The sequence below is a fragment of the Ceraceosorus guamensis genome (genome assembly GCF_003144195.1).
Source record: "Ceraceosorus guamensis strain MCA 4658 unplaced genomic scaffold IE81scaffold_54, whole genome shotgun sequence".
Taxonomy (NCBI): Eukaryota; Fungi; Basidiomycota; class Exobasidiomycetes; order Ceraceosorales; family Ceraceosoraceae; genus Ceraceosorus; species Ceraceosorus guamensis.
Genome location: NW_020290049.1, coordinates 97,676 through 123,774, shown reverse-complemented (window position 1 = coordinate 123,774; position 26,099 = coordinate 97,676). Strand labels below are relative to the sequence as shown.

Here is a 26,099-nt window from a genome sequence, read left to right as displayed (position 1 = left end):
GTCTGCCCCAAGCTAAGCCGTCAGCTAGCAAGCCCCGACATGTGACGTCGTTGCCCCGCCTTCCTCCTCGCAATGTGCCTGCTCCTCAGATGACCAAAAAAGATGAGGCTGCCAAGCTCGATGCACCACTCAAGTCGCCACAGGCTCATCAAGACGAGAAAAAAATTCACAAGATCACCGCTGCTGCTGGAAAACCAAAGCAGTACAAGAAATGGGTGGCGCCTCACCCATGGCGTTCTTGAAATCATCAAGAGCGAACCTTCAGGATCCCTGTCCCGACCTTCCTGCCGAGGGGTCTTCATCGAGGAGCTGCCATTTCTCCCTGTTCCTTCCCTTTTCCGCAGTGTCGCGCTAGACTCCTTTGATCCCCTTCGAACTTACTTGTAGTGTCAAGTGATGCTTGCACACTGGCACAAGCAAAGGTTGCTAAAACGATGCCTCTTCTTCTACTAAACCTTATTTTACACTTGAGATACCGTGGCAGACCATCTTCAGCTTCCTCACTTCTCTCTCCACACACCATACAGACAATGACTTCCCTGCTCTTTTCAGCATTAGCTTTGCTTTGTTTTGGATGTAGCTATCATGGCGGGCTTCTTCAGATTGCCATCCTGCGCATGTTTCACAGACTCAATGTTGCTATCAAGGAGCTCAAGAGGAAGCTGCAAGAGATATCAGCTCATGAACTTGCCTCAAAGATCAAGACTGACTTGCAAGCAAGGTCAAACATCTTCACAAGGACAAGCCCAAGCAGCAAAAGGCAATGGCCCAGCTGATTGGCAAGAGCAAGGCCAGACATTCTTGTAGCTACCCAGGAATGACCATGGGGACAGTTGGCAGAGCGCTGGAGGCTCTTTTGGTGTCACAATCCTGAAGCTACAGGCACATTGAGGCCTTGTAGACTATGCTCTGCGGCGCAATTTGAACCAGACATTGTTGTGCTTAGCTGTGGCAATACTTCCAAGCTCTGGTGTGCTGTGAAGTCCACCTCTGGCTTCAACAATACTGTGCAGCAAAGCAGCAGGCCACAAGGTGAGCTAGAGAATTCCACCTCATTGTGAGCGTGCTCAAGGGTCACCCTGCAACCCAGAACATTTAGCAGTCCTTGGTTTGACAAGGTAGCGCTCTATTTTCTGCACCAGCACTGCATGGTCCTGCTTTCCAGTCTGCACTCATATGCCAACAAGCTCAAGTATGAGCATCACGTTTGGTGACCACACACTGACGCCGCATGGTCCAACTCTCTTCAACCCTTCCAACTACGCGCAATTTTTCTTTGAGCCCGACACCATGGCTACTAGCGCAATTTCACTCCCGCAAAAAACCTTGACAGCTTTGAGGAAAGAGGTAAAGGGGATCAACACCCGCATCTCTTCTTTCGCCCGAAGTTATGCTCAGGGCAACTTGCAGCGCATGGAGAACGAGATCTCCTTGACAAAGAGCCTCTTGACCACCTCGACGCAGGAGCGCGACGCTTGGAAGCGCAAAGCAGAGGACTGGAAGAGCAAGTGCTTGGTCTCGGAGTCTCTTCACAAAGGAATGCAGGTTCAGGCTCGCGGCCTTTGAGACGACATGGATGAAGCTTGTCGCGCACACGCAGCAAGCAGCAGAGAAGTCCAAGAGCTGCGAGGACAATGCCACCTTTCCCAAAGTCAGGTGGAGACCATCAGGGCCAATCTCAACAGAGAGCAAGGTCTCAGGTCCAACGCCGACCGTAAGAAGGCAGAAATCTCGAAAGAGCAAGAGACTCCAGCGCGCTGGAAGCTAGGGTGAAGACCTTGGAGAAGACCGTACGCGACTCCAGCGCACTTGAAGTTAGGGTGAAGACCTTGGAGAAGGCCGTACGCGCCTCCAGCGCACTTGAAGCTAGGGTACAGAGCTTGGAGAAGGCCGTACGCGCCTCCAGCGAAGCTAGGGTACAGAGCTTGGAGAAGGCCGTACGCGCCTCCAGCGCGCTTGAAGCTAGGGTACAGAGCTTGGGGAGCTCTTTACGCGAGCAGAACACTCTCAGTGAAGACCTTGAGGCAGAAGTCCAAGAACTTCCAGACGCTTGGAAGCGCAAAGCAGAGGACTGGAAGAGCAAGTGCTTGGTCTCAGAGTCTCTTCACAAAGGAATGCAGGTTCAGGCTCGCGGCCTTCGAGACAACATGGATGAAGCTTGTCGCGCACACGCAGCAAGCAGCGGAGAAGTCCAAGAGCTGCGAGGACAATGCCACCTTTCCCAAAGTCAGGTGGAGACCATCAGGGCCGATCTCAACAGAGAGCAAGGTCTTAGGTCAGACGCCGACCGTAAGAATGCAGAAATCTCAAAAGAGCAAGAGACACAGGCCAGAAACTTTGCTCTCTTGGCACGTGAGCTCAAGAGCACAAGGAACAAGCTGAAGGTCGTGAACGCAATCAACTTTGGTATGTACACTGTACTCACTGTCGGGCTGGCTTTTGCGGCCATGCATTGGCGACTGCAAATGCTCCAACTTCTCTTTGCTTTGCTCACTTGAGGCTACTCAGCTGTGATAACGCCAGGGTTCTTGGGACAGTTGATGGTGAGTGGGACTCATATGCTTGCTGTCTTGATTGAGGTGACCCTAATCCTTGCATTCATCTGCTAGTTCTGTGCCATGCTCAGGGCAAGATACAAAACTTGAAAAGGATCTTGAGGTTCAAGAGCCAAATGACGTCTGTAGTCCAAGAGCGCTACAATAGCAAGAGCAAAGCAGAGTCTTTGATGGTCAGCACTCCCTGCAGCAAGCTTCAGACCCTCAGACTGAAGGACTTTGGCAACATAAGTCTGTCAATCATGTGCGGCACGCATGAGAGAGAACAAAGGACTCTGAGCACACCTTCAGCCTTCTCAAGGCCAGGCCAGCACAATCAGAAATGAGCTCAGCAAGGAGAGGAGGAGCACAACGAAAAAGCGCAAGCAACTGCCAGCTTTCAAGCAGCAGGGTGAAGCTACAATCACTTGCACTGATCTTCTCTTTCTGCATCGCGCCAAGGGCAAGGTGCAACATGTGCAAGAGGAGGTTCAAGAACCCAAAAGACGGTGTAGAAGAAAGAGGAGGATGAGATGGGTCTTCAAAAGGGTGACTCGAGCTTCCTGCTTGTCAGATTAAGCAGCAGAGCGCCTCCCATTCACGACCAGGCTGCAATCTCCTGTCCAAGCTGGGGTCTACTCATGAGATGTCCCTCTCAGCTCAGCATCTAGCCACCTGGCACACCTTGCCTTGAACACTCCGTATGGCCAATCTTTTCCGCCACCAACCTCGGTGTTGATCCACTTGACTTGACGACCTAGCGTCGTCTAAGACCCGCAGCCTTCTGCAACTCGAGCTTGTGCTCGGTCTGCTCTGCATGGATCCTAAGTTCAAGCTAGCGCGCAAGCTATGTGTTGTGTTCTTCGAACACCTTCACTGAACACTCTTCAGCTGCACCTTGAATTTCGCACCGCTGGAGCCCTTTCACCAAGGTTAGGACTCTGTGATTTGCTTGCGGTGAAACAGATCCGATCGTAAGTTTCTCGCTCACACATTGCCACGAGAGGCAAAGGGGTAGGGCTCCAAATTCACCATCGCAGCTGTCTGATACTAATTGCTTCTCGCAGCACGAATCTCCTTGACCCTCTTCGTTTCAGCTGCAGGCTCAGCGTGGATTCCGTCAATCTCTTTTTTTTCTCGCAGCAGTCTTCGCGCGCTCCTCTCTCATCATTCGCGCACGGATTCCCACGCCCTTCTTTCGGAGAAGACTATAGACCGGCCAAAAGACAAACTATCCAAGCCGTTCCTTCAGATGGCCTGTCTCCGAGAGGATGGCAGCACAACAAGGAGCACCAGAGAGCTGACGCACGGATAAGTGACAATGCCGAATGCTAGAATGGCAAGCGCAAGGCAGTCTTGATGATCCGGAAAATCCAACGCACCTGCACAAGGTGTCCCTTTCGAATGGTGTTAATCACGAGCATCAAGCAGCGTGGTAGTCGCGAGCGAGAATCGCAGTTGATTCTTTACAGAACAGCATGCCATTCGCTCTATTCTGCAATCGTATCAGTGGTCGCAAAAACGTTGCGGAAAGAGCAAAAGCGCAGCACGCTGGTCCAAGTCGGATGCGTGTTTGTTTCCGTACCGTCGTGATCTCGATGATGGCAAATTGTGAAAAGTAGGTGTCGAGGTCCACCGTCGTGATTCGTAGAGAAATTTTGAGAGAAGAAATGCACCTGTGAGAGAAGAGGCAGGGTGTCGCGCTCGGCGAGTGGTTGGAGGGAAAAATTGGACGAGACTTAAAGGCCTCGTCTGCGGCCTGCGGATAGTGCGAGCGGTTTCGGTTGGATGGTAGAGAGGTCGAGGTGCTTTCACTTCGAAGCGTGTGCTCCTTCGTCATCGAATGAGCGCCAAGGCGACTCGTTCACTCGAGGCTGCTCGAATAGTCGGAATCGGGTCCCGCAAAGTCGTCCTCGTTTGCCGTCACTGAAATGGCCCCGGAAGAGTTGGGCGAGCCATGCAGAATGCGCAGTCCACTGTTGGTCCACTTGAACCAGCTGTGCGAGCGCGGACCGGCAGTGTATGTGTTGCCCTCGTGCGAGCGCATTGAGCTGCTGTCGCCAGCGTCGTCACTTAACTGCATAATGCGAGAGAGAGCCGATGGTCGTTGACGTTGAGGCTGCGGAGCATTGCTCGCCGGCAGCACGCGAGCAAGAGGTGCAGATCGCTGCTGCGGCAAATGTTTGCGGGAAGGCAAGGTAGTGGTGCGCGCGCCACTGGAAACCAACTGAGCCCTGGTAGAAGTCTGCTCGAGCCGCTGCACTTTGGCCTTCAGCTCCGCGATCGCTGCATCATCACGCTGCTTGATCGCGGCCAGCTGAGCAATGTGCTCTGCAAGCTCGGCCTTGTCCTCCTCGGCGTCTTGACGCTCCCGCTCGAGAGTCTCTACAGCTTCAAAGTCTCTCGCAAGTCCAGCTGCATTCTCCTCTCTGAGCCTCCAGACTTCCTTCTTCAGGCTGTCCATTGCTTCGTTACTGCTGGCCAGCTTCTCCTCCAGCTCGACGTTGTCCGCCAAGGCTTTTCCCTTCTCTTCCTCCAGCTCATCGACCTTGATGGTTAGATCCATTAGCTGCCCTACGTGCAGGTCCGCCTCCCTGTCCACCTGATCGTACTGGACCCTAAGCTCGCGATTTTTTGCGATGAGTCCTTCATTCTCCGACGGAGGACCCGTCACGAAGAGAAGACGCGCTGCCCACGCAGCACGCACGCCTCTTCGCACCGCGGCTCGTGCGCGCTCGCTCGTGCCGCCGGCAAAATCCCGCCCGCGCACCGCGCACCCGCCTATAGCTGATGCATGGAAGCCGCGCGCGCGCGGAGATTTCCAAACTAGCTAGTCCGCGATGACCGCGGGACAATTTGATGCGCGGGTCTATCGCGCAGGGTCTTGGCAGGCACATGAGCCACCACACGCACACGCACACGCACACGCACACGCACACGCACACCTCCACCCCGAACCAACACTCACAGACTCCGCGCGCGCGCGTTCGCACATACGTGACTCGCAAGTCGCGTCGTGCGCGATTTGTAAAGCGTATCGAGACGCTTGCCGACAACAGCTTGGCTGGCCATCTCATGAATCAGCTAAGCCTCTAGCAGAACCGCCCTTTGGCATTTGCAGTCCTCGACTCGAGACTTTCAGCGTGAAGCCTGAGCATTGGACGTCGGACGCGATGATGAATTGCGTTAAACACGAATCGTTGTACAATGAAAATGGAAGACCGATCGGCGAAGTTCAAATACTGATGTCAACCATCTTACTGCAGACGACCCGCGGTGCGCTCAGCCAGAGTCCCTTGCGACGCGGGTCGAGGAATTGGAACGAGTCCAGCGCCTCGGAGCTGCTCCTCCAGCGCTGTGACGTGCTCCTCCGCTTGCTGCCTACCGATTTCCTCCCGATTCACGTCGCGCATAAGACGCCTGACAAGTTCCGGCCAAAAATTGGACTCAGACGACAAAGATTCCGTCATCGAGTCTTCGGAATCGGATGACAGCGCTTCCGATTCCTCATAAGCTGGCGGGCTTTGGTCCAGCACATTGTCGGCGAATTGCTGATTCGTACCGACCTCCGCGTCCTCAAAGCTCAGCTCGCTGTCGTCGTCGGTGGTAGACCAATCGACATCCTGAGAAAGGTCGTCGCACGCGTCGTGGAACTACAGTACAGCACGGTGTGGAGCCCTGTCAGCAAGACCTTCTCATAAAGAACAGACTCCTCGACTCAACAAACGGTAGACTCACCTCGATGTTCATACTCTCGCGCTCTTTCGCCGCCTGCTCGACATCCACTTGGCCCGAGACCCCCTCCTCCTGCAAAGCCGCGCTCCCTTCCCCATCTGCCTTTGCGACATCCGCACACACAACGCGCATCTCGGCCGCAGTAGCGCCTTCCGCGATGCTGCTCTGTTGTGAGCTGGAGTTCATAGCGAAGGCTGAGCAAGATCAAAGTGGAGCGAGAGGAAGGGCATGGCAGCGTGAGTGAAGCTCCAGAGCCGCGAACAGAAATACCCTGGGTATGTTCTGCCTCGAAGTTGCCACACAAAGGCTTTGCAACAGCCACTAGCTCGTATAGCTAGAACGTGCCATAGAGACGCCACATGGCTACTTGGTGTCCCATCAAGTCTCTATCTTGGCCTCGAGCATCACACTCACCCACGCAGGTCTCCGATGTTGCGCCTGTAAATCAAGATCCCGCCAGTTCGCTGGTCCACGTCTGTATGCGCTGCCTCTTGGCTGCTGCTGCGCTTTGAATCGATGACCAGCTTGAGCGGCAAGCTGGGGTAATTGCCGTGCGCACGAGCTGAGTCCTTGCGATCTGTCGGATCCGTTCGCGAGGGCCGGTCGATACGCTTACGGGGCTGAGCTCGTCTTTGGAAGAGTAGCGTATGAGAGAGCGATGATGATGGTATTGAGTCAAGTGATGCTCTACTAGCGCGGTAGCGTACATGCATGCGCGCGCCGCTATGAGAGAGCGATGATGATGGTATTGAGTCAAGTGATGCTCTACTAGCGCGGTAGCGTACATGCATGCGTGCGCCGCGGCGCGCGCGTCACACTCCCCCGCAAATGGCGAACGGAGGAGGCATTCGGACAACGAGAGGGGTAGGAACAATGGTCTCGCAATTAGGGAAAAGTGTCTAAGGAGGATGTACCTATCGGGAATGTGATTACGGAGAACGATCAACGATCCCAATGCGGGGCATGTGCTGGTCCAGAGTGGAGCGTGCGAGGGCTTTGGTGAACACGTCGGCAAGCTGCTCTTTGGTGCGGATAGCTACCACAGAGCACTCTTTGCGAGTCACGCTCTCGCGCACTACGTGTTCGTCAATCCTTACGTGGCAATTGCGGTAGCTGCTCTTGCCGTTCTTTGCATTGGAGACCGCTCCTTCATTGTCGCAGAAGAGGGGTGTGGGCGAGGCTACAAGATACGCAAGGCCGATGTCGCTAAGTAGCTCGCGTAGGTGCACGGCTGTGGACGCAGCCGCAGAGAGTTTGATGTATTCTGCCTCGACTGTGGAGCGCGATACGCGTTTTTGCCGTTGTGATACCCAAGAGATAGTGTGGCCTCCGAGCTGCGCAAGGTGTCCGGACGTGCTTTGCGAGGTGTCCGTGTCGCCAGCAAAGTCAGCATCACAGTAGAGCTGGAGCGCCGGGGTGGTGCCGGGGCGCGCGGCGTACCAGAGGCCTCTGTTTGCGGTATCGCGGACGTACTCAAGGATGCCAAGCAAGGCTTGCCAATGATCGGGGCCAGGGTTCGAAGAGTATCTGCTGAGAACTCCCACTGCGTAGGCAATGTCGAGGCGGGACCCGATCATAACCCACATTAGCGAGCCAAGCACCTGAAGATACGGCTCTTTCACTGGCTCTCCGTCGTGTTGGGAGAACGTTACGTGCGCAGGGAGAGGTGTCCCCAAGTGGGTGCCCTTGTACTGCTGAAAACGTTTGGAAATATCGCGTATGTATGCCTGTTGCGAGATAAGGAGGCCCTGTGGCGACCGGGTGAACTGCATGCCGAGGCAGTGAGATGCTTGCCCGATGTCCTTGATCTTGAAGAAGCGTCCCAAGTCTGCTTTGACGGCAGCTATGGCGGCTGCAGAGGAGCCGGTGATAAGAGCATCGTCTACATGGATTGCAAGATATGCGTGTGCACCATCCTGCTTGCGAAAACGAAGACGCATTGATCGATGACCGAACGACGGAAGTGGATGGTTTCAAGTGCGTCACTGAGGCACTGGAACCAGTCCAGGGCCGATGTACGCAAACCATACAGTGCTTTGTCGATGCGCAGTACGCTGCCAGGAGCCAGATCCATGCCTAGTGGTGGGTGCATGTAGACCGCCTGTCCACTGCGTGCGGCATTCAGGTAAGCGGTGTTGAAGTCGGTTTGGTGGAGCTCCCACCCAAAATGGACAGCCAGTGAGGACAACAGGCGAAAGCTTTTCATGCTGGCTACCGGTGCATAAGTCTCGGCGCTGTCAGCAGATTGTTGATCTCCCCGTGCGACCACCCTTGCTTTGTGGCGCTCCACTTCACCCTGTGCGTTGCGCTTTGTCTTGAAAACCCACTGCGAGTGGATAACCTGTGCCCCGTCTGGGCGAGGTACCGGAGTCCACGTGGCCGCCTTAGTCTGTGCCTGGAGTTCAGCGTCCATGGCAGCTTTCCAGAGAGCGGACGAGGGTGAGGACATGGCCTGACGGTAATTGTTGGGGTCGGTTTCCACTGCGAAGTGTGTGGCGAGGCCATACACCAGCGAGCCGTGGTCGATGCCGCCAAGATCAACAGCAGCGCAGCTGACAAGGTGATCGGGATCGTTTCCTCGTGGTTGGAAAGTAGGTACCATCCCGTCTGCAGGGCGTGGTGGCGGTGCCCGTCGCGTCGAGCGGCGAGGTGTGCCAGTTCCTGAGGCCGTAGCGGGCTCTGCGCCAGTGGGTTCGTCGACCGGAGAGCTCGCGGGGCTTGTCGTGGCAGGCGTAGGTAGCCCGACTGGCGCTTCAAAACGGAGGGGAGGGGCGGTGCCGTCATCTGGTGGGGGTCCGCTGTCCTCGTCACTGGGGTCCATGTCGTCCTCGGCGGTGGCCTGAAGGAGGGGGAACACATGCTCGACAAAAGCAACGTCCGTGGCTGTGGAGACAGAACGGGTGTCAGGGTCGTACACGTGGTATCCCTTTGTGGTGGGATTATACCCACAGAAGATGCGTGGGTCTGCTTTGGCCGCAAGCTTTGTGGTTCCAATGCGTTCCGTAGAGGGACGGTGGACCCAGACGCGGCAGCCGAAGGTGCGCAGGAGGCTAAGGTCGGCAGTGTCACGTCCGCCAAAAACTAGATTCGGGATTTGGTGCTTGACTGCAGAGTGCGGCGTCTTGTTCTTGACAAAGACCACCGTCAAGAGGGCGTATTCCCACATGCGGACGGGGAAGTTGCTGCCGCGTAGGATGCTGCGCATTGCTTCCAGCAAGGTGCGGTTGACCCGCTCAGCCACTCCATTCTGTTCAGGCGTGTGCGCCACCGTGGTCTGGTGTGTGATCCCAGAAGAGCCAAGGAAGTCCTGCGTGCGGCGTGCAAGGTACTCTCCCCCGCGATCCGAGCGTAGGGTGGAGATGCGGTGGTTGCAGTCCCGTTCAGCATGGTTGACAAAATGCACCAGGCACTCGTGTGTCAGATCCTTGGTCTTGATCGGATATGCCCAGACCTTCCTGCTGAAGTCGTCCACAAAGGTGCAGACGTAGCTGTTTCCGCGAGTGGAGGTCGTACCGATGTAGAGCAGATCGGAGTGGACTAGCTGCAGTGGTTGAGTGGATGCAATGTCCTTGCGGCAAGCATATGTGCGGCGATGCGCCTTGGAAGCTAGGCAGTGGTCGCAGGCCTCTTTGGTGGTGTCGGTGATTGTCAGTGACCCGCTGCGTTCAAGGATCTTGATGTCTGCGGCATTAAGGTGACAGAGTCGCCCGTGCCAGGTCGTCAGGGACTGGGCTTGATGTTTGCTTACTCTTCCTGCCAGTGCTATAGGAGCCGATCCTGGGGTGAGCGCGGATGGGAGGAGGCGTACGCGGTATAACCCCTCGGGTGTGCGATCTGCGTGGCCGTAGATCACCCTCGTTTTGCGATCTATGATCTGGGCGCCGGAGGACAAGAAGGTGACATCCATTCCGTGGCTCACGAGCACCTGAACAGACATGAGGCTGATTTGCATACTGGCGCATACAGCACGTTGCGGAGTCGGACACCCACTCCACCATGGTTGTTGTCCATGACGATGGTGGCGGATCCTCGATGGGTGACAGGAGCAGTCGAGTTAATGCCCTGAATGGTGGATGCAAACGGCTTGGCTGAGGTCAAGTTGTGATGGCCCCCAGTCATGTGTTGCGTGGCTCCAGAGTCAAGGTACCAGTCGGTTGTACTGCCCATGGCAGAGAGTCCGATGTGTGTGGCGGGCAAGTGGGTGGCGGCCCATCCCAGCAGGACGTCTGTGCCTTGAGAGCTATCTCCTACGCTTGTCTCCCCCGGAGCCTCGACTGGAAGGGGTCGGCCTGCCAGTCCCATAGGCTGATGGGAGGTGGATGCGAGATGCGCAGACGGCTTCTTCTTGGATCTGTTCTTGTAGGCGTCAAGTGCCGCCTGAGTGGCAGTGCATTGCGCATTCCAGTGATTGCCACCGCACTTGCGACAGGGTGCAGGTGGTGGTCCGTCGCGTAGCGCAGGAATTGGGGTGCGTGATGGATGCCCGGAGGGCGCAGAGGCTGCAAGTGCGGTGTGGCGGTCTCGAGCGGAGAGCCACTCATCATGTATGCGGGTGAACACTTCCTCCAGGGTAGGGACGGGCTGCTTCTCAAGCAGCTTTTCTCGGATGCGGTCATAGTCCGTGTTGAGAGAGTCAAGGAAGCGGATGACCAGCCACCAATTGTCTTGTGTTATGGCAAGATCTCGCATGGATGCAACGAGGTTCTTGTAGTCCCGGATGTGGACGTTGATGTCGCTGTCAGTCTGAGTGAAGCGAAACCAGTGTTGAGCAGTGCGGACTTTTCCGTCGCTGGTCGGCGGTGTGAAGTAGGCAGAGATGGCCTCCCACATTTCGTGGACATCAGACTCGTGGCCGTCAAGGATGTCCAGGTATTTTGGGTCCATGGCGCGAGAAAGCAGGCCGCAAGCTGCCCGATTCAGTTCGCGATGGTTCTCAGGCAGTGCCTCGCCAATTGGCTCAATGAGTTGTAAGGCGTCCATCTGTCGCAACATGGCGCGCACTTGACGCTTCCATTGGGGATAGCGTTTGACTGAGTCAAGGCGGTCGGCCTTGTCGAAGTGTGGATGCGTCACCGCTGGCGGGGCCACGGCGGTGGATGGAATTGCTGACTTGCGGGAGGCGGCAGCTCTGGGCGTCGAGGCTTCCCCAGCCGCGCTGTCAGCAGCCATGGTGGCTAGGTATGTTAGTGAGGTGTGTAGTGTCACAAGAGGCGTGTTGGGGGTGCCTGTGGCGCCCGCAACAGGGTGATAAGGTATGGGCTCATAACCTATGAGAGAGCGATGATGATGGTATTGAGTCAAGTGATGCTCTACTAGCGCAGTAGCGTACATGCATGCGTGCGCCGCGGCGCGCGCGTCACATAGCGAGCGGTCGTCTTCGATGATACACGAGTATTGAGTGGTCGCAAGTAATCTTGCGAGGCTGAGACTTTGGGTGGTCTATGAGCGTGTATGCGAGTGAAGCGCAGAGGTTGTGATGGTGAGTCGCTGGCGACAAAGCGCGGCGGGGCGTGTACGAAGCGCACCATGCAGGGCCTGAGCACAGACCATCCGCGTCGTACTGCCCAACTACCTTTCGCGCCCAGCCATGCCTCGAGCCTGCTCGCCTCGCGCGTCCACGTGGCTGATGCGCGCGGATGGACAATGCACCCACCTGTGCCTCTGCCTCTTCAGCCGCTTGGGCTTCAGCGAGCGACTCCGATGCCCCATTCTGTTTCGCACCGCATTCATTTGTTCTTCTGTTACAGCCTGATCAATGAGCACTTGACGGCTGCTGATGCGCACTGGCGTTCGAGCCTCGACTGTCCGAGGCGAATTGCATGGATTGAAAGCTTCGCAGTCTGATCTCTGTTCCGCGTGTGAGTGTTTCGCAGAGGAAAGTGTGAGAAAGCATGGGAGAGGAGGGGCGAGAAGGGGGCCGCGGCAAAGGTCGATATAGCGGGGAGGTGGGAGATGGGAAAAAGAATCGCACCAGGCGCTCAGAGCCTCTTTGTGATGAACGAGGACAAAGAATTTGGGCAAGCGGAGCTACCCGGACGGGAGCGCTGACAGCGAGGGCAGCGTACAGCGACGCAAATTGACATATACCGCTTCGGCCGCAGCGAGACTGGCTTGGCGCCTCTGTTCGCCGAAGAAGCCCGATTTGTTGAAGCGTAGCAATTTTCGGTGAATATCGTCCACCTTCCTAGCCAGCACTCTTCTTGGGCACGCGAATCTCTTCATTCTCGAATCTTGGATGCTACTCGCCATGAAGCGCGAACTTCTCAGCGGATCGCGCAGATGCGATGATTCTTGTTGTTGCTTCTCTTGTTCGATGTGCTACGTCAACCGCATTCTATCCCAAAGCCTCACTCGGGCATCAAGCACATTGCCGCCAATACGCCAGAGCTCATCCTCGCTGTCGGAATCGACTGCGTGAGGAGAATCGACCAGCTCTTCCATCGCCTGGACACAGGGGTCAGCGAGCTGATCGAAGCGCTCCTCAAGATGGTTTTCCCATTCGGCTCTTCGCTCTGTGTTCACTTGCATGTGATGAAGGACCGATTCTTCATCTTCAACAGCGGTCGAAAGAAGGAAGGATCGCACTCTTTCGTCGCGGATCCTTGCATCGCCAGCGATTGACCCTTGTTTCTCTTGTACTCCGTGAAAGATTTCGCGCGACCAACGCTCGAAGCGGTTGCATCGGCTGATTCTGGTCCATGGCCCTTCATATTCCTGAATGAAGGCGCGATCTTTGTCGCTCAGATGGACCAGATTCAGTTGATTCCAAAGAGGCGCATATCCATCGTCGGAATCTCCATCCTCGTCTGCGTCGCTGGAACCTACAGCCTCGTCTGCGTGACCGACAAAAAGCAACAGACGTCGGAGATGAGCCTTGATTTTGATGATCGTGACGACGATTGGTGCGATGCCCTCAACTGCTGCTGCGAACTCCGACTCCGTAACCTCTCCCAACAAAAAGCCTTCAATGAGGGAAAGCTGGCCAGGTGTCTGGACAAGGGGGCGCGAGACTCATATTCTGCCACCTTGATTTTGTCGGTCAAGTTTGCCACACGGGCCTCGAGACTATGATGGCATTGATCAATGCAGTGTGAGCTTGCCCACCATTCAGCGACTCAGATACAACCCTTTTCAAATCTTTTTGTGGTGCTCACCTTTCGCCTGTAGAAGAAGTAGCCATGATCAGCGCGAAGAGCCTCGCTCCACGTTGTTTGCTTGGACACGTAAGAGATCCTTGGCCTGAGTAAAGTTCGCGTTGTTCGCTCGTATGTACGCTGCGCGAAGTGAGCGCAACTGGACACCACGTTGTTTGCTCGTGTGTATGCTGTGCGAGGTGAGAGCAACTGAATGCCGCGTTGTCTGCTCGTATGTATGCCGTGCGAAGTCAGAGCAGTCGAGTGAATGCCACGTTGTCTGCTCGTTTATATGCGGAGAAGTAAGAGCAACTGAATGAATGATCACGATGTCCACGCACGCTATGTAAAAGCTGAAAGTGCGGCGCAAACAGGCGAGGTTTCGATGCTGGTGGTTCAAGACCAGGAGCAGAAGGAGCCTTGAGAAAAGCTCCAAGACTTTGCGCTCGCACGGTGTGTGAGAATAAGGTGCGTGTGTGATTTGCAAGCTTGAGTTGGAATCGCTGTGTTGATCGAGCCACGAAAGGGAGGCCACCACACTGATCTACTGCCGCCGGCATGCACGGACGCGCGCTCATGGTTACGATGCGTGCGAACAGGCCGGCCTGGCATGCAGATGATGCGGCGCATACGCGCGGCGGGCACGAAGCTCAGTCGATCCACCTGCACGCTGCGCCGAACACTCCAGCAGCAGCGCACGAGCAGAGGCACGGAAGCGTTGGTAATTCATGCATGCCCTCTCGGATCTGTTTCATCTGACACGACCTGCTATTCACCCGAGACATTCAAAAAAGTTTGTTGATCCTGCCTGCGCGACTTGCTCGAACCCCTTGCCATGCTTGTTCTGCAATTACTTTGATCATCAGTGAGGGGTGAAACGCCACCGCGGCGGTACCGCCTCCCTCTCTCGGCGTGCGTTCAAACATGTTTCTGACGATACTCACTCTCGGATGCAGAAACATTGCGTGCGAAAGGCGACATAGCAGATGAACAAGTAACGAAGCAAGAGTAGACTATTCGGTTGAGAGGAACACTGCGTCGGGTTAAAAGTCGGTCTGGCAAATATGCATGAAGCAGCGCGAGTAGGGAGGTGAGGCTAGCTGTGTGGCAGGATGTTGGGAGTTTTCTAAGCGTAATCTGGACGAGAGGCTTTGTATGCTGTGAGAAGAAAAGGAAAGAGGGGGGAGGGGACAGGTCTTGCTTTGAAGTCCGGCCGCTGATCTCGGCACAGCGAGCGACACGAAATCAAGCGTTTGTGTCGAGGGTTGAGAGCCGCGCGTCGCGTGTTGTAAGCGGTGAGGCTCAATCCTGCCGAGATTGAATGAAGATCCCGTGATTAGCAACAAAGTTCGGATCTGCAGAATTTCAATATATCGCAAAAGGTAAGTAGCCGCGAGCGTGTCGCTGCTCAGAAATCCACGCTGCTGAGGCGCCTCACTCACGCGGACGTGTCTTGCTCAGTGTTAATCTTGAATGCTGTCGGATCCCGTCTGGGCGAATTTGGCCTTGAGAATCTCAAGACGTGCGCGTCTACATGAAGAGCAAGGCGAGGTGAAATGGCAGTCAGCACAAGCGAGAGTCAAGCACTTGACCGGTGTGCAGTCACTCACCGATCGTGTCCTTCGTCCGCCTTTGCTCTCGTCTTGTATTGTGGTGGGCCGAGCCGCTTCTCGATGAGCGCCTCGCCGCTGCTTTCTTGCCCGAAGCTCGACTTGCGGCATTTCGGAGCAGCGCGCCAAACATCCAGCTCCTTCGACTTGCCTTCGCTCGTTTGACGCGCGACCCAAAGCGCCGCCCTGGTCTGGTGCAGCTCGGACTGTACAGCCTTGAGCTCGGCAGAGACAGATGCGCAAGAATCTTTCGAGGCGTCGATAGTGGAATGTGAAAGCGCTTCACAACGTTCCCCGAGTAGAACGGGGAGTGGGACGCTGACATCAACAGATGGGCCGGTGTCACTGTCACTCTTTGTCGAGGAATCGAAAGAGGTGTCGGACTGGAGGTAGGCCTCGCGAATGTCTTTGTTGTGCAAGCGCGAACGCCGGACGAGCGATTTGGATGCGGTCATGTGCGCGCGGACGGGAGTAGAGGTGAGAGGAGAAGGCATCTTGACGAGTGATACTTGCAGGGCGTGAAGGAAGGATGGAGTGAGTGTGGTTCGGAAGAGAAAACAGGTCCGCTAGTCAAAAGTGCGGGAAGACTCGATGTCTGTCTCCACGTCGCGCGTCGGGTGGTGCTAGTCGAGTGATAGAAGCTACATTTCACCTGGAAACTTGCTGAAGCCGGTGAACGGCACAGACGCGTGCATCAGCGTCTCAACGGAAAAGCCACGCGCAGCGGCTCGAACAATCCCAGCCTTTCTTGCGACGCTGCTTTTCGCCTGTTGCCCATCGTTGGGCTAGCAATGACTGAATACCTCGGCCATCTCGATACCTGACAGACTGCTGTATACAAGTGCATTTGAAAGGCACTGAAAAGCTCGAAAACCCCGCTCAAGTCGCGCGCAAAGGCCTTCTCGTTGACAGACTGGCATCGCAACGTGCTCTTAGCCTCGCGATACACGGTGTCACAAGAGGTCAGCCAACTTCGCGGGGAACTTTGTGCATTGAGGTTCAGGTGATGTCTGACGGGGTCGTGCGTACGAGTGGCGAAGTCGCGAGGACAGGGATCGGGAAGGGGGAAGGGACCAGGGGAAAAGGGGAGGAAGGCAGGTCGGCAGGGTCACTCGGCGGCTGCAGGTAGCTCTTGCTGGGGGACGGCGCGAGCTTCTTCCAGCGCCTCATTGAGCGCAGCGCTGAAATCTTGGTTCAGCCTCTTAGCAAGACTGACTACCTGCTCGAAATTCTTCGCGCGAGCTTCATCTCTCTCGCGAAGAAGCTCGTTCTGTCTGTGAAGAGCTGCGAGCTCTTCGCGGGCCTGATCGCGACTTCCTTCCGCAGATTTTCGAGCCGCGATTTCTGCGTCCAGTATCCTCTCATACTCTTTCCTTTCCTCGCGTCTCTCCTCCTTCTCTTTTTCGCTCGCAGCCTGTGTCTCTTCCACCTTTCGACTTAGGCCGCGAACTTCTTCTTGCAGTTTCTCTATGTTCTCGTTCGCCACGTCGAGAAACTTCTTGGCATCTTTCTCGGCTTGCGCGTACTTGCTTTCACTGTCACGTGCCTGCTCCTCCAGCGTCTTGACCCTCTCTCCAAGCTTTGCCGCTTGGGCCTCGGCATGATCGCCGCGCGCCGTTTGGGCAGAAACGATCTTGCGGATGTGGTGCATGAAGAGCTCCGAAGCGTGGTCAAGGTTGATGTCGACCGTTGTACTGGCCGAAGCTGGAGCGGGACGCTCTTCATAGCCGCTCGACGATTTCTGAGAGACACTCTGTTGGCAGGGACGAAGTCAATCAAAGATGTTGCTTGGAGGGCTTCCTCAGACATCTTCACTTACGTCGCTTTGGTCTTCGTCCTCCCCGTCATCATCGCACGCTCCTAGCGCTGCTGCTTGAGGCGAGGTGGCATTCTGCAGAGCAAGTTTCTGGCCGTGCGCACCCTTGACCTTGAGCTCTGGACTGAGAGAGGGAGGCCTGATGAAGCTGGGAGGCGGAGAGCTGTTCCCAGAAGCTGTCTATTTGTATCAAAGGCAGGTGAAAGACAGTTGCGATGCGGGTCAGCAAGCCAGCGTGCGTAATGCTTTCAATTTGATAGAATCAGAGCTCCACTCACCTGCTCTGGAGTCGTGGGATTATCGCGCGCGTGATCGGCTGCGTCAAGAACACCTGGCTCTCCAGTCTCTGCCGTACTGCCACCGGCTTTGCTTTGGGAGGTGGAGAAGGCGGGGGCGTGTGCGCGACCCAGTGGCGACCTGTTTGCGGTCAGGGAAGGAGTTCGCGGCGTCTTCGGGCTTCCGATGGCCGAGGTAGACTGAGCGCCACCTCCCGAGCGACGGGGCCCAGTTCCTGCCATACGACGAGCGTTCTGCAGGGACGATGAGATGTCGCAAGCAAGGTGCGCGGAAGTCAGCGATCTGTCTGCGTGGCAGAAGTCTGCGCGTAGTGTCCTGATCCTTCACCAGCCCGCCGTAACAGCACAATAAACTCACGTTGCGAACTTGCTGGTCCAGAGCAGCGGACTCCAAGCTGCCGCCAAAGTCGGCTTTTGCTTTTTGTTGCGCGGTGTCGATAGGTCGCGGCATTTCTGACTGCTTTTGAGTTGTTCGAGTGCGTGCAGGTTGAAAGGCGAGAGGTGCGGTCGATGGCGAATGCTGACAGAAAGTGTTGTCCGAAAGACGAAGAGTGTTATAGCTTACGATGGTGAAGGTACCGTGTGCAACGTGGTAGAGAGGACTCAGAATGAGGGCGCCCCTACAAGGGGGGCAGAAATATCCTGGCCGACCCGCTCGTCCCGCACACACACCCCAACTCTGGAGGCGTTCCTCGACTCAACCTCTGCTCCCACGCCCAAGTGTTGATCTGCAGGCATCCCGGCAGTCAAAAGTGTTGATCTACGCGGCAACCCGAAAAGGTTTCAGGCACCAGAGCACTCAAGCGATCAAATTCGCCGATGAATCTGCATGTTCCGTGAACATCGCGCGGCCGGCGGACCGACTCCCCGCGCGCGCGCGCGCCCACCTTCTAGCATGACGTGTGTGCGCGTGCCCGCGTGCGGACGATTCTAACGACGATCGAGTGAGGAGCATCTGGTTGACTGGCTGGCTGGCAACGCTCTGGATTGTGCTTCCGAGCGCTATAGTGGAGCGTTGAGGCTCAACGCTCGAGTAGATGAACTCTAGAGGTGCGTGACGAGTCGTGCACCGGACGACCGGCTTGCAACGGCAAGTGCACGAGAAAATCCAAGAGGCTGAACGCATGCAAGCTCTCGAAATGTGACTGCTCAGCAGTTTGCCATGTTCTGTGAGACGGAAAAGTTGTGCAATTCTAGACGCCATACCACACTTGACACCTGTCCAGGCGCAGTGGAGATCAACACGCACGAAGGTGAAGGTGGCATATAAGCGCATTTGCGCAATGCGTGTGCTAAGGGATCGTGGCGCGCAACGAAAGGTCGCCCAGAGTGAGGCATTCGCTTTAGCACACCAGCAGTCGCAGACTTGATTGTGCTCGCTGATATAAACATCATGATTCGGTCGCGACTTGCACCTACTTTTGGGGGTTTCGTCTTGAACAGACAATTACATGCGTAAAAGAAGTTCAATGCAGATCCTTAAGAACGGGAGGTCTCAGAGCTAGCTACGTGACGTGTCGTTGCAAGGATCTCATCACGAATCGACTCTGGAGTGCTGAGCCACATGCGCAGCATGGCATCTTTGAGGTTCTGGTAGTCTTTGTCCGTCTTTCCTTGTATCTCTTGCTCGGCACTTGCGCTGTCCAGGTCTTCTTGCAGATCCTCAATCTGGCACCTTGCGATGCTAAGCTCTACGGCGAGAGCATCGAAGCGCTCCCTCTCTTGAATCTTCTCCTCATTGTAGCTGGTCTCGATGCGCTCTACCTTTGCCTTCGTCTGTGCAAGCTCCTCTTCGAGCCTTTCCACCCGCATCTCCGCCCTCAGACGCAATCGAACTTCCTCCAGCCATCTCTCCGTCGCTCTTTTGTGCTGCTTATCGCTAAGCCAAGCTGTGCCCGTGAGGGCGGGATGCTGAATTCAATGCCCGGAGAAGATGTCATAGTCAGCTTCGAGCGGATCGAGCCATACAATCGAAGGCGACCGCTTTGACGTACCTCGACATCGCGACCCGCACTTGCACCCCCAGCACTGCGTTCCGCCGCTCAATCGAGCTCGACATCGTGCTATTTCGGAATGCGAAGCCTCTAGACGGCGTCAAATGTCTGCAATAGCGCAACGTCTCGCACGGATGGCTTGGACTGACCAAGACTCTGCCCGAAGTTACCGCAACCTCCGTCGCTTCAGCATCCTCCGACTCGGAAGGCCACGAGTTTACTTCGTCTTGATCCGCCAGTTTCTCTTCCGAGCCGCTGAGCGGCAATGGGCTGCGAGCATAGGATCCTTGATAGACCGGTTCGGATAACGTTTGAGGGCTGTATCGATCTTCGTCGGATCCCAAGCGAGGGGTCGAAGATTCGAAAGAGCGCGAAAGAGCGCGTGCGGCTGAGCGATTGAGCGATGGCGAGCCGCTTCTCACAGCTTGACCCTGACGGGCCTTCTCTCGAGCGGTCTACGTGAGCAGAAGAAGACCAAACACGTCAGACTTTGTGCGTGCAAGCCAGGCTACCTGCCACGCGGGACACTCACCTCGTGTCTATGCTTCGCAGCTCTAGATTCGCTGGCAGGGGTGCGCTCCTGCGCGCGAGAAGACTTGTCCAGGTCCAGCTTTGCCTTCCGGCGAGGCTCGGACATGTTGATGATGGAAATTGACTAGGATACGACGGCGTCAGCTATATGCGCCGACAACTGATGAGGCCGAGCTTATTGAGGCTATTCGATGCCGGAGCTGGGAGCTGTGGCTCACTGGCGATCTGGGCTCACCTTGTTAAAGTTGATGCGAAGGGCGAAGTGGTGAGAATGTGTCGGCTTTAAAGACACTGCCGAGTGTGCGCTGAGCTCTTGGTGAACCTTGCTTCTCGCGAGCCTGCACCAAGGCCTGGAGTATCGTCGGAGCTTCACTGAAAGGCGAGTAGCGGAGAGCTCTGAATTGCGACCTGGACTGTTGCGTTGTGGTGAGGGCAGTGAAGTCGTCCGAGAAAGACAAGGTTTTTCGTCAGTGGGCCTACGATGCTTCGACATGCAAAGGCGGTAAGGATGCGCTGTGCCGAGAGGATGGATTCGTGCCATCGCTTGTCAGAATGCGCAGCAGTAGCGGCAGCAGCAGAGCGCGGGAGCAGGCCTCCCGATGTCTCTTCTGTTCCCGCGTCTGCACCAAACGAGTGAACCGCACTGAGTGCTCGCTGCCTGACTCGAGACTGCTCAGACGCCGGTGGACACGCGATCAGACCCTGATCGCCGCCCTTCGCGCGCTCATGTATACCTTCCTTTTTGGGTTCGGCCGATCTACACGCCTTCGGTGAAATAGAAGCGCCACTCGATTAATGCATGTCACTTTGGCCCACTTTGTTCTGCGCGTCGCACCCCAAAATCCGCGTGCATGGACTGTGCAGATCTGGTGCGCGGCGTCAGGATGCTCCGCACGGCACACTCTTTCCCGACTTTGACAGGCACATTGCCCGTGCACGTCTCGCGCACGTCCCCCACGCTTATCCATGAGCAAGTCATGGACGTGCACGTACTGCACGAACGAGGCGTGGGATGAGGAGCAGCTCGGGCGAGGTCGCGCACGAGCCTCCTCCTTTGGCTTTGCGCTGCATAAGCGGCTGGCACTTGCGACCTTGTATCACACCTCGGCTCAAGTATTCGTACTTCCCCTCGGCTGCTCGCCTGCCCACTCCTACGACGCGGTCTTACCCAGGTATTGTGAATCGTCGACACGTGCTTCCATTCCCTTCGCTCCGGTTCACCAGTCAAGTGTGGTGAGTATCCCTTCTTGACTCTCAACCAAAGGCACCTCAGATTGGCCTCGCTGATTTCAGCACCCGTGACTTTCCTTTGCGGCGCACAGAAAGCCGCCGCGCGAGCGGTTCGTCCAGCATTCCGAACCGCGCATAGTCATCGATCGTACCGCGAACCTCTTGCGTGTGAGTCATTGAAGCGCAGCTACAGGACCCGCTTGGAGTGCTTCAGAGCTCATTCTTATGCTCTGCTTGCTTCTTTCCCCTCGAGTCTCAGCCAAGAGTATGAGCACCGAAGAGACGTCGGCTGGCACGTCAGCCGCAGCTTCAGGAACGGATGCGCATGTGCGTGTGCGAGTGAGTGGCGGACACCATATATGCTCCTGCTTGTAAACAATTCCTGACAGCACAAGGACTTTCGCTGCAGCCTCAGTCGGACCTGCCGCCATCCTATGACGTGGCTCGTGGACCCGAAGGAGATACTGGATCGCCTCCGGCCACCATCGCCCTCCTACAAACAACTCGATCGTGTACTTACGCGTCTGGAAAACGTCGAAGCAGAGGTCAACAATCAGCGTGGCGAGCGCAATGACACGCTCGATGCTAGTCGCCGTGCGCTCGTTGCTAGTCGTCATGCGCTCGATGCCGTTGTCAGCACCGGAGGCCAGCGCATTGCAATGCTGGATCAGCGCAACATAATCATCGAAGTGCGCAACAGGAAGCTCGCTGCGCGCAACAGAATCCTCGATGGGCGTAATGCTGCAAATGGAGCAGCTCTTCGCTCGGTCAAAGCGGTAGGCGACTGTCTTCTCGAGCATTTCTGGAGCGCTACGCGACACACTGGGCATGTGGATCGCAGAGGCCAACAGACCGAGGCATCTTTGCGCATCGCTCAAAAGCAGCAATTGTGCGTCATGTCCAGTACATTTCGACACGACTGAGTATCATTGGCTGATCTCGAGTCCTCCACTCGCAGTCTCTTCCAGTGCATCGTTCTGCTAAATTGGTATCGATCTTCGTCCCCCGCATTGATCTACGATCATGCGATTGCGCTCCTTGTTGCGCTGACGTTCTTGATCAGTCTTTGGCAATGCCTCGCTTGGCTCGCCAACAAATTCACTCGTGCGCTGGCCAAGTTTGACTTGGTGCCCGACGCGAGTCGCCTCTGAAGTAGACTTAGCTCGCCGCACATAGGATGCTTCAAAGGGGTCACAACGAGCACTCAAAGTCTCGGCTCAGGTGATCTTTTTCTCAGAAGCCGTACGCCATCAAGAGAGGAGAATGACTTCATACAAGCTGCCATTTCCGAAACGAGTAGACGGTCCTCATCCCGCTAAACGCAATGCGTCGATCAAACCCTCTCAAGCCCTGTGTAATCCGATCGACCTCAACGAGGACAGTCTGTGTGAGACCTGATCTTTCGCAAAGGCTGCTTCGCCGCGAACTTCAAGTCTGAGACCCGCTCAATGAGGTGTGAAGTTGGCTCCCGGCATACTCTGATGAGCTCCGTCTCGTAGCGGAGTCTGACAAGCTATCACCATCTTTGATACTTCGAAGTGCCTGGACCCTGGAGCATATATGCGCATGCTGAATTGCCTGAGCGCCTGCTGCGCGGGTCCTGCCGAGCAATGCACGGGGGCCGCATTCTCGTGCGAGAGCGAGCCGTGCGGATGCACGTCGAGTGGAGCACCTCTGACTGCTTTTCCGCCAGACAGAGTCTGAGTGCGCACTGGTGTGAACACGTGATCAGCGAAGGGCGTGCTCGCAAGGGTCGGTCGACAGGCATCCTCCCAATAAGCTTGTGGGCTTTGTGCGCTTGGTGACCCGCAACACTCGACAAAGCTGCTTCTTCTAGCTCGCGATTCTGCGCAACTTTGCCACGCTATCGCGCGGGTCGCCGAGCGCGTCCGATGGCGCGCTTAGCTGGCGAATCGCGGATATGCCACCCATCACACATCCGCGCGCCAATCAATTTGAACGAGAATCAACAAACAAACAAAAAACAGCACAGCCACATCAAGTACGCTCACGCTAGCTCTGCCCCGCGCGCGCGCGCGCGCGCGCAGTGGCGCCAAGACCCATCATGCAGCGCGTGTGGCTTGAGAAAGCTAAGCTCGGCTAATCAAGGCATGCACTCAATCAATCTTCCACCGCTGCGTTCTCGCGCTGTTTGATAGAAAGACGCGTCTCGGAAGATTTGACGCGTCTGGTGCCTGACCGCGCGGGCGGATGTAAAGCTGCGCGGCGCGTCTTGAGGCGGCTTGGCGGTGAGATACGCGCTTGGCTGATACTCTCGAATGGGCGACGCTTGACTTCGGCATGTACGGGGCGTGTTGACTTCTTTGCAGTACACGACATCTTTCGCAAAAAGCGTTTGGGCTACGGCGACAGGTTTCAAAGTATGCGGTGATGAATTGATTGAGCGTCGTGAGGTCGGGCCGGGCAGGACGAGTCAAACATTCTGCGTGTCCGTCATCGGTGGAGAGAGCAAGTGGAGCGAGCGGGACACTGTATTGGGAGAAGCACCTGTGTGGGCGCGCTGGACTACGTAAGGGAGTGCGTGATCGGAAGGTCGTGTATACGCATCTCTAGGATTCGCTGTGGGCTCGTGTGTGCGCAGAGAGGGCGGGGCCGGGACGTATAAATGCTGCGAGCAGCGATTACGCCTGCTGCTTGAGCACCTCCTTCATCTCAGCGATGATCTTGTGCAAAGCAGCGATCGTCTGGTCCTTTTTTGCAAGACGCTTGTCCTTCCTATCGAGACGCTTGCCCGCATCGATGAGCTCTTGCAAAGGCACGTGCGTCTGCTTGATGCGCTCATCATGCTCCGCAATGGTCTTGCGCAGAGCAGCGAGCTCCTCGTTTTCCTCGTCGCGATGCGTCTCGAGAGGCACAGGCGTCTTGTTCGAGTCCTCTGCCTTTGTTTCGACAGCACAGTTGACAACTTGGCTCATGATGAACTCTGTCTGAGTTTCGTTGGCCCAAAAGACGCTGATGATGGACAGACTCTTGACGGGTACAGTCTGTGAAAGGGGAGCGCGAATCAGCTGTTGGATCATCGGTGACACTTGAGATCGCCACTTACCGCATCAGAAGACAGCGGCACCCAGCTCTCTTGCATCCCTTTGAAGGCCTTATTCTTCGAGTAAGAGGAACCGGATGTACTCTTGCGGATCATGACTGTGCGCAGAGGCGTGCGTTGCACATCAGCGTTCCGCGCTGCCGTCTTACGATGCTCTGCTCTCGCATCACGGCCGCGCACTTCCTCCTCGGGGTTGCTACATCCTTGCGACGTGTACTCACTGTTCGGTTTCAAAGCTCCTAAGATGTGATACGTGAGCGAAGTGGCGATGCCGGACGCAGAGGTGACCGAGCTGAAAGGTGAAACGCTGATGTGGTTGACCGTTGTTGACCGAGCCGAAGGATGAAGCTGGTGTTAGTGATCGAGCCGAAGGAAGAAGGACTGATGTTGGTGACCGAGCGGAAGAGCGAAGTTCTGCTGTTGGTGACCGAGCAGAAGGATGAAGCGCTGGTGTTGGTGATCGAGTCGAAGGAAGAAGGGCTGATGTTGGTTACCAAAGAGATGTTGTAGAGAAGAAGCAGAAAGGTTGCGTTTCGGGGGATGACTTTGAGCTTGTCTTCCCTTTCGAAGTTTTGATGATGTCCCTCGTGTGCGAGCCAGCCAAAAACGCCTCTTCGTGAGTGCCCTGCCCATCCCTTGCGTGCAGCTTGTCTGCCCATGACAGGATGGCGCCATTCCAGTCCAGCAAAGTCGTCCTGCTACCGCTGGCGTTCCAGTCCAGCGAGAATGCCTCGCCCCCCCTCGCATCCCAGGCGCGCAAAGATGTCCTGCTACCCCGCGCATCGCAATGGAGCGGAAATGACTCACCACCCCTCGCATTCTAGCCAATGTCTCCTGCTTCCCTGTGCTTTCCAATCGAACGACGATGTCTTGCTACCCCGCGCATGCTGTGGACTCGTGGCATGTGACAGAATCTTCCGAAACTACCCCCGCGCATACAACCCAAAGATCGAATTCGAGCGATTCCAGCGTGCCTTGCATGCGGTGCTTGACCGCACGAGCGAAGCTATTTTGGAGCACCTGCATCCTTTGCCCAGCCCGGCGTCTAGTTGGCTGCTGAGCTTAACTTAGCCCTGCGCCGAGTTGCATGTATGCTGAGGATGTGCCTTTGAAGGAGTTTTGCTAAGCGTGAATGGTGCCTGAACTGCAAACGCGAGCGATGCTGAGGTAGATAGCCCGCGTGAGCTCTCTCGATCGCGAGGGAGCTAGCGCGCATGTATGCGCTGGGTTGCGAGGCGGACAGCGCTAAAAGTGAGCTTGTGCGCTGTCTCGTGGGCGCCCGGACCGTTGAGCAGTAGGCGTGCGCGACGCGGAGAAGCATCTGGGAAGTTGGCCGTTGGAGGAACGCGCAAGGGCTTGCGCGTGGCATGAACGCTCCTCACGCAGGAAAGTCGAGTCGGAATGGCGGCAATTGGCGGCGGGAGAGGAGTTGATGGAGGCGCAAGCCAGCACAAGAGGCGCGCCAGAGCGAGGCGCACGAAAGAAAGCCGTTGAAGGATGCATGCATGCATTTGCGGCGTCAGGAGGCGTTTCGAGAGAGCGGTTGGTGGGGAGAGGCGAGCAGCAGAGAGGTCGTGTGAGATGCTGCGTGGGGTGGATCGTGAGACGCGCTTGTATGCTGAGCAGGTCGCCTCGTGACTGTGACCGCGATCGATCGAGCTGGGGAGTGAAGAGCCACGTGACCCTCGGGGACTTCGAGCCGATGCGCTCAAGCGCTGACTACCTGAAAGGGGAGCAGGATATCGGCACAGGTCTGTATGCGTGTGTAAGCTCAAAAGCGCTTGTCGAGATCGCTTTGCCGCGTGCGTTTTGCAGGCGTTAGTTGGTCAGTCGACCTGAGCTTATCGGCTTGTTCAGTGACCCACCCTGGGCTGATCGGCCACGTGGATGATTTTGTGCCATTGGACTCTCTCGGCCGATGGGACACCTGTACCCAAGGTTGGAAGTGTCATGAGGCTGTGCAGTCATGAGTGAAGCGCGCCCCCGCCCGCCAGCCTGTTGTCCGCCCGCACGCAAACGCGCGACCCACGCGCAGAGCCGCAACAACCCCATCACCGCGCGTCCAGAATTCACGATTCACGAGGCACGAGCATCGAGCAGCAAGCGCTCCTGACACAAGATATCTTGCCCGATAATTCACATGTACTCAGAGTGAA

The 26,099-nt window shown here is 56.3% G+C and overlaps 9 protein-coding genes across 9 annotated transcripts; 2 read left to right on the top strand and 7 right to left on the bottom strand.

Moving 5' to 3' along the window:
* Positions 1-1,194: 1,194 nt before the first annotated feature.
* IE81DRAFT_348849 (hypothetical protein) lies at positions 1,195-3,113 on the top strand (the record flags this gene model as incomplete). The annotated part of the gene is made up of 5 exons (XM_025516303.1): positions 1,195-1,508; positions 1,727-2,406; positions 2,524-2,543; positions 2,627-2,728; positions 2,847-3,113. The coding sequence occupies 5 exons, from the start codon at positions 1,195-1,197 to the stop codon at positions 3,111-3,113; spliced, it is 1,383 nt and encodes a 460-aa protein (XP_025368061.1).
* A 1,285-nt stretch (positions 3,114-4,398) lies between these two features.
* On the bottom strand, positions 4,399-6,455 carry IE81DRAFT_348848 (hypothetical protein; the record flags this gene model as incomplete). Its single annotated transcript, XM_025516302.1, has 3 exons — positions 4,399-5,152; positions 5,796-6,187; positions 6,273-6,455. 3 exons carry the CDS (start codon positions 6,453-6,455, stop codon positions 4,399-4,401), a joined length of 1,329 nt encoding a protein of 442 aa, XP_025368060.1.
* A 6,132-nt stretch (positions 6,456-12,587) lies between these two features.
* Positions 12,588-13,871, bottom strand: IE81DRAFT_367941 (hypothetical protein; the record flags this gene model as incomplete). The annotated part of the gene is made up of 3 exons (XM_025517116.1): positions 13,424-13,871; positions 13,201-13,334; positions 12,588-13,102 (listed from the first exon to the last, which is right to left on the bottom strand). Exons 1-3 carry the CDS (start codon positions 13,447-13,449, stop codon positions 12,588-12,590), a joined length of 675 nt encoding a protein of 224 aa, XP_025368059.1. The 5' UTR covers positions 13,450-13,871.
* Positions 13,872-14,571: 700 nt separating this feature from the next.
* IE81DRAFT_201132 (hypothetical protein) lies at positions 14,572-15,757 on the bottom strand. Its single transcript, XM_025510883.1, has 3 exons — positions 15,013-15,757; positions 14,845-14,932; positions 14,572-14,757 (listed from the first exon to the last, which is right to left on the bottom strand). The coding sequence occupies exons 1-2, from the start codon at positions 15,504-15,506 to the stop codon at positions 14,866-14,868; spliced, it is 561 nt and encodes a 186-aa protein (XP_025368058.1). The 5' UTR covers positions 15,507-15,757; the 3' UTR covers positions 14,572-14,757; positions 14,845-14,865.
* Position 15,758: 1 nt separating this feature from the next.
* Positions 15,759-17,108, bottom strand: IE81DRAFT_201154 (hypothetical protein). Its single transcript, XM_025510884.1, has 3 exons — positions 17,107-17,108; positions 16,832-17,008; positions 15,759-16,763 (listed from the first exon to the last, which is right to left on the bottom strand). Exons 2-3 carry the CDS (start codon positions 16,861-16,863, stop codon positions 16,121-16,123), a joined length of 675 nt encoding a protein of 224 aa, XP_025368057.1. The 5' UTR covers positions 16,864-17,008; positions 17,107-17,108; the 3' UTR covers positions 15,759-16,120.
* Positions 17,109-18,499: 1,391 nt separating this feature from the next.
* Positions 18,500-19,407, bottom strand: IE81DRAFT_325150 (hypothetical protein). Its single transcript, XM_025514429.1, has 2 exons — positions 19,119-19,407; positions 18,500-19,035 (listed from the first exon to the last, which is right to left on the bottom strand). The coding sequence occupies exon 2, from the start codon at positions 18,934-18,936 to the stop codon at positions 18,604-18,606; it is 333 nt and encodes a 110-aa protein (XP_025368056.1). The 5' UTR covers positions 18,937-19,035; positions 19,119-19,407; the 3' UTR covers positions 18,500-18,603.
* IE81DRAFT_201085 (hypothetical protein) lies at positions 18,732-20,319 on the bottom strand. Its single transcript, XM_025510882.1, has 4 exons — positions 19,885-20,319; positions 19,651-19,773; positions 19,119-19,573; positions 18,732-19,035 (listed from the first exon to the last, which is right to left on the bottom strand). The coding sequence occupies exons 1-4, from the start codon at positions 20,188-20,190 to the stop codon at positions 18,945-18,947; spliced, it is 975 nt and encodes a 324-aa protein (XP_025368055.1). The 5' UTR covers positions 20,191-20,319; the 3' UTR covers positions 18,732-18,944.
* Positions 20,320-21,138: 819 nt separating this feature from the next.
* IE81DRAFT_325149 (hypothetical protein) lies at positions 21,139-22,351 on the top strand. The gene is made up of 3 exons (XM_025514428.1): positions 21,139-21,206; positions 21,289-21,768; positions 21,838-22,351. The coding sequence occupies exons 2-3, from the start codon at positions 21,314-21,316 to the stop codon at positions 22,028-22,030; spliced, it is 648 nt and encodes a 215-aa protein (XP_025368054.1). The 5' UTR covers positions 21,139-21,206; positions 21,289-21,313; the 3' UTR covers positions 22,031-22,351.
* A 1,170-nt stretch (positions 22,352-23,521) lies between these two features.
* IE81DRAFT_360251 (hypothetical protein) lies at positions 23,522-24,039 on the bottom strand (the record flags this gene model as incomplete). The annotated part of the gene is made up of 2 exons (XM_025516714.1): positions 23,522-23,884; positions 23,947-24,039. The coding sequence occupies 2 exons, from the start codon at positions 24,037-24,039 to the stop codon at positions 23,522-23,524; spliced, it is 456 nt and encodes a 151-aa protein (XP_025368053.1).
* Between the last annotated feature and the right edge of the window lie 2,060 nt (positions 24,040-26,099).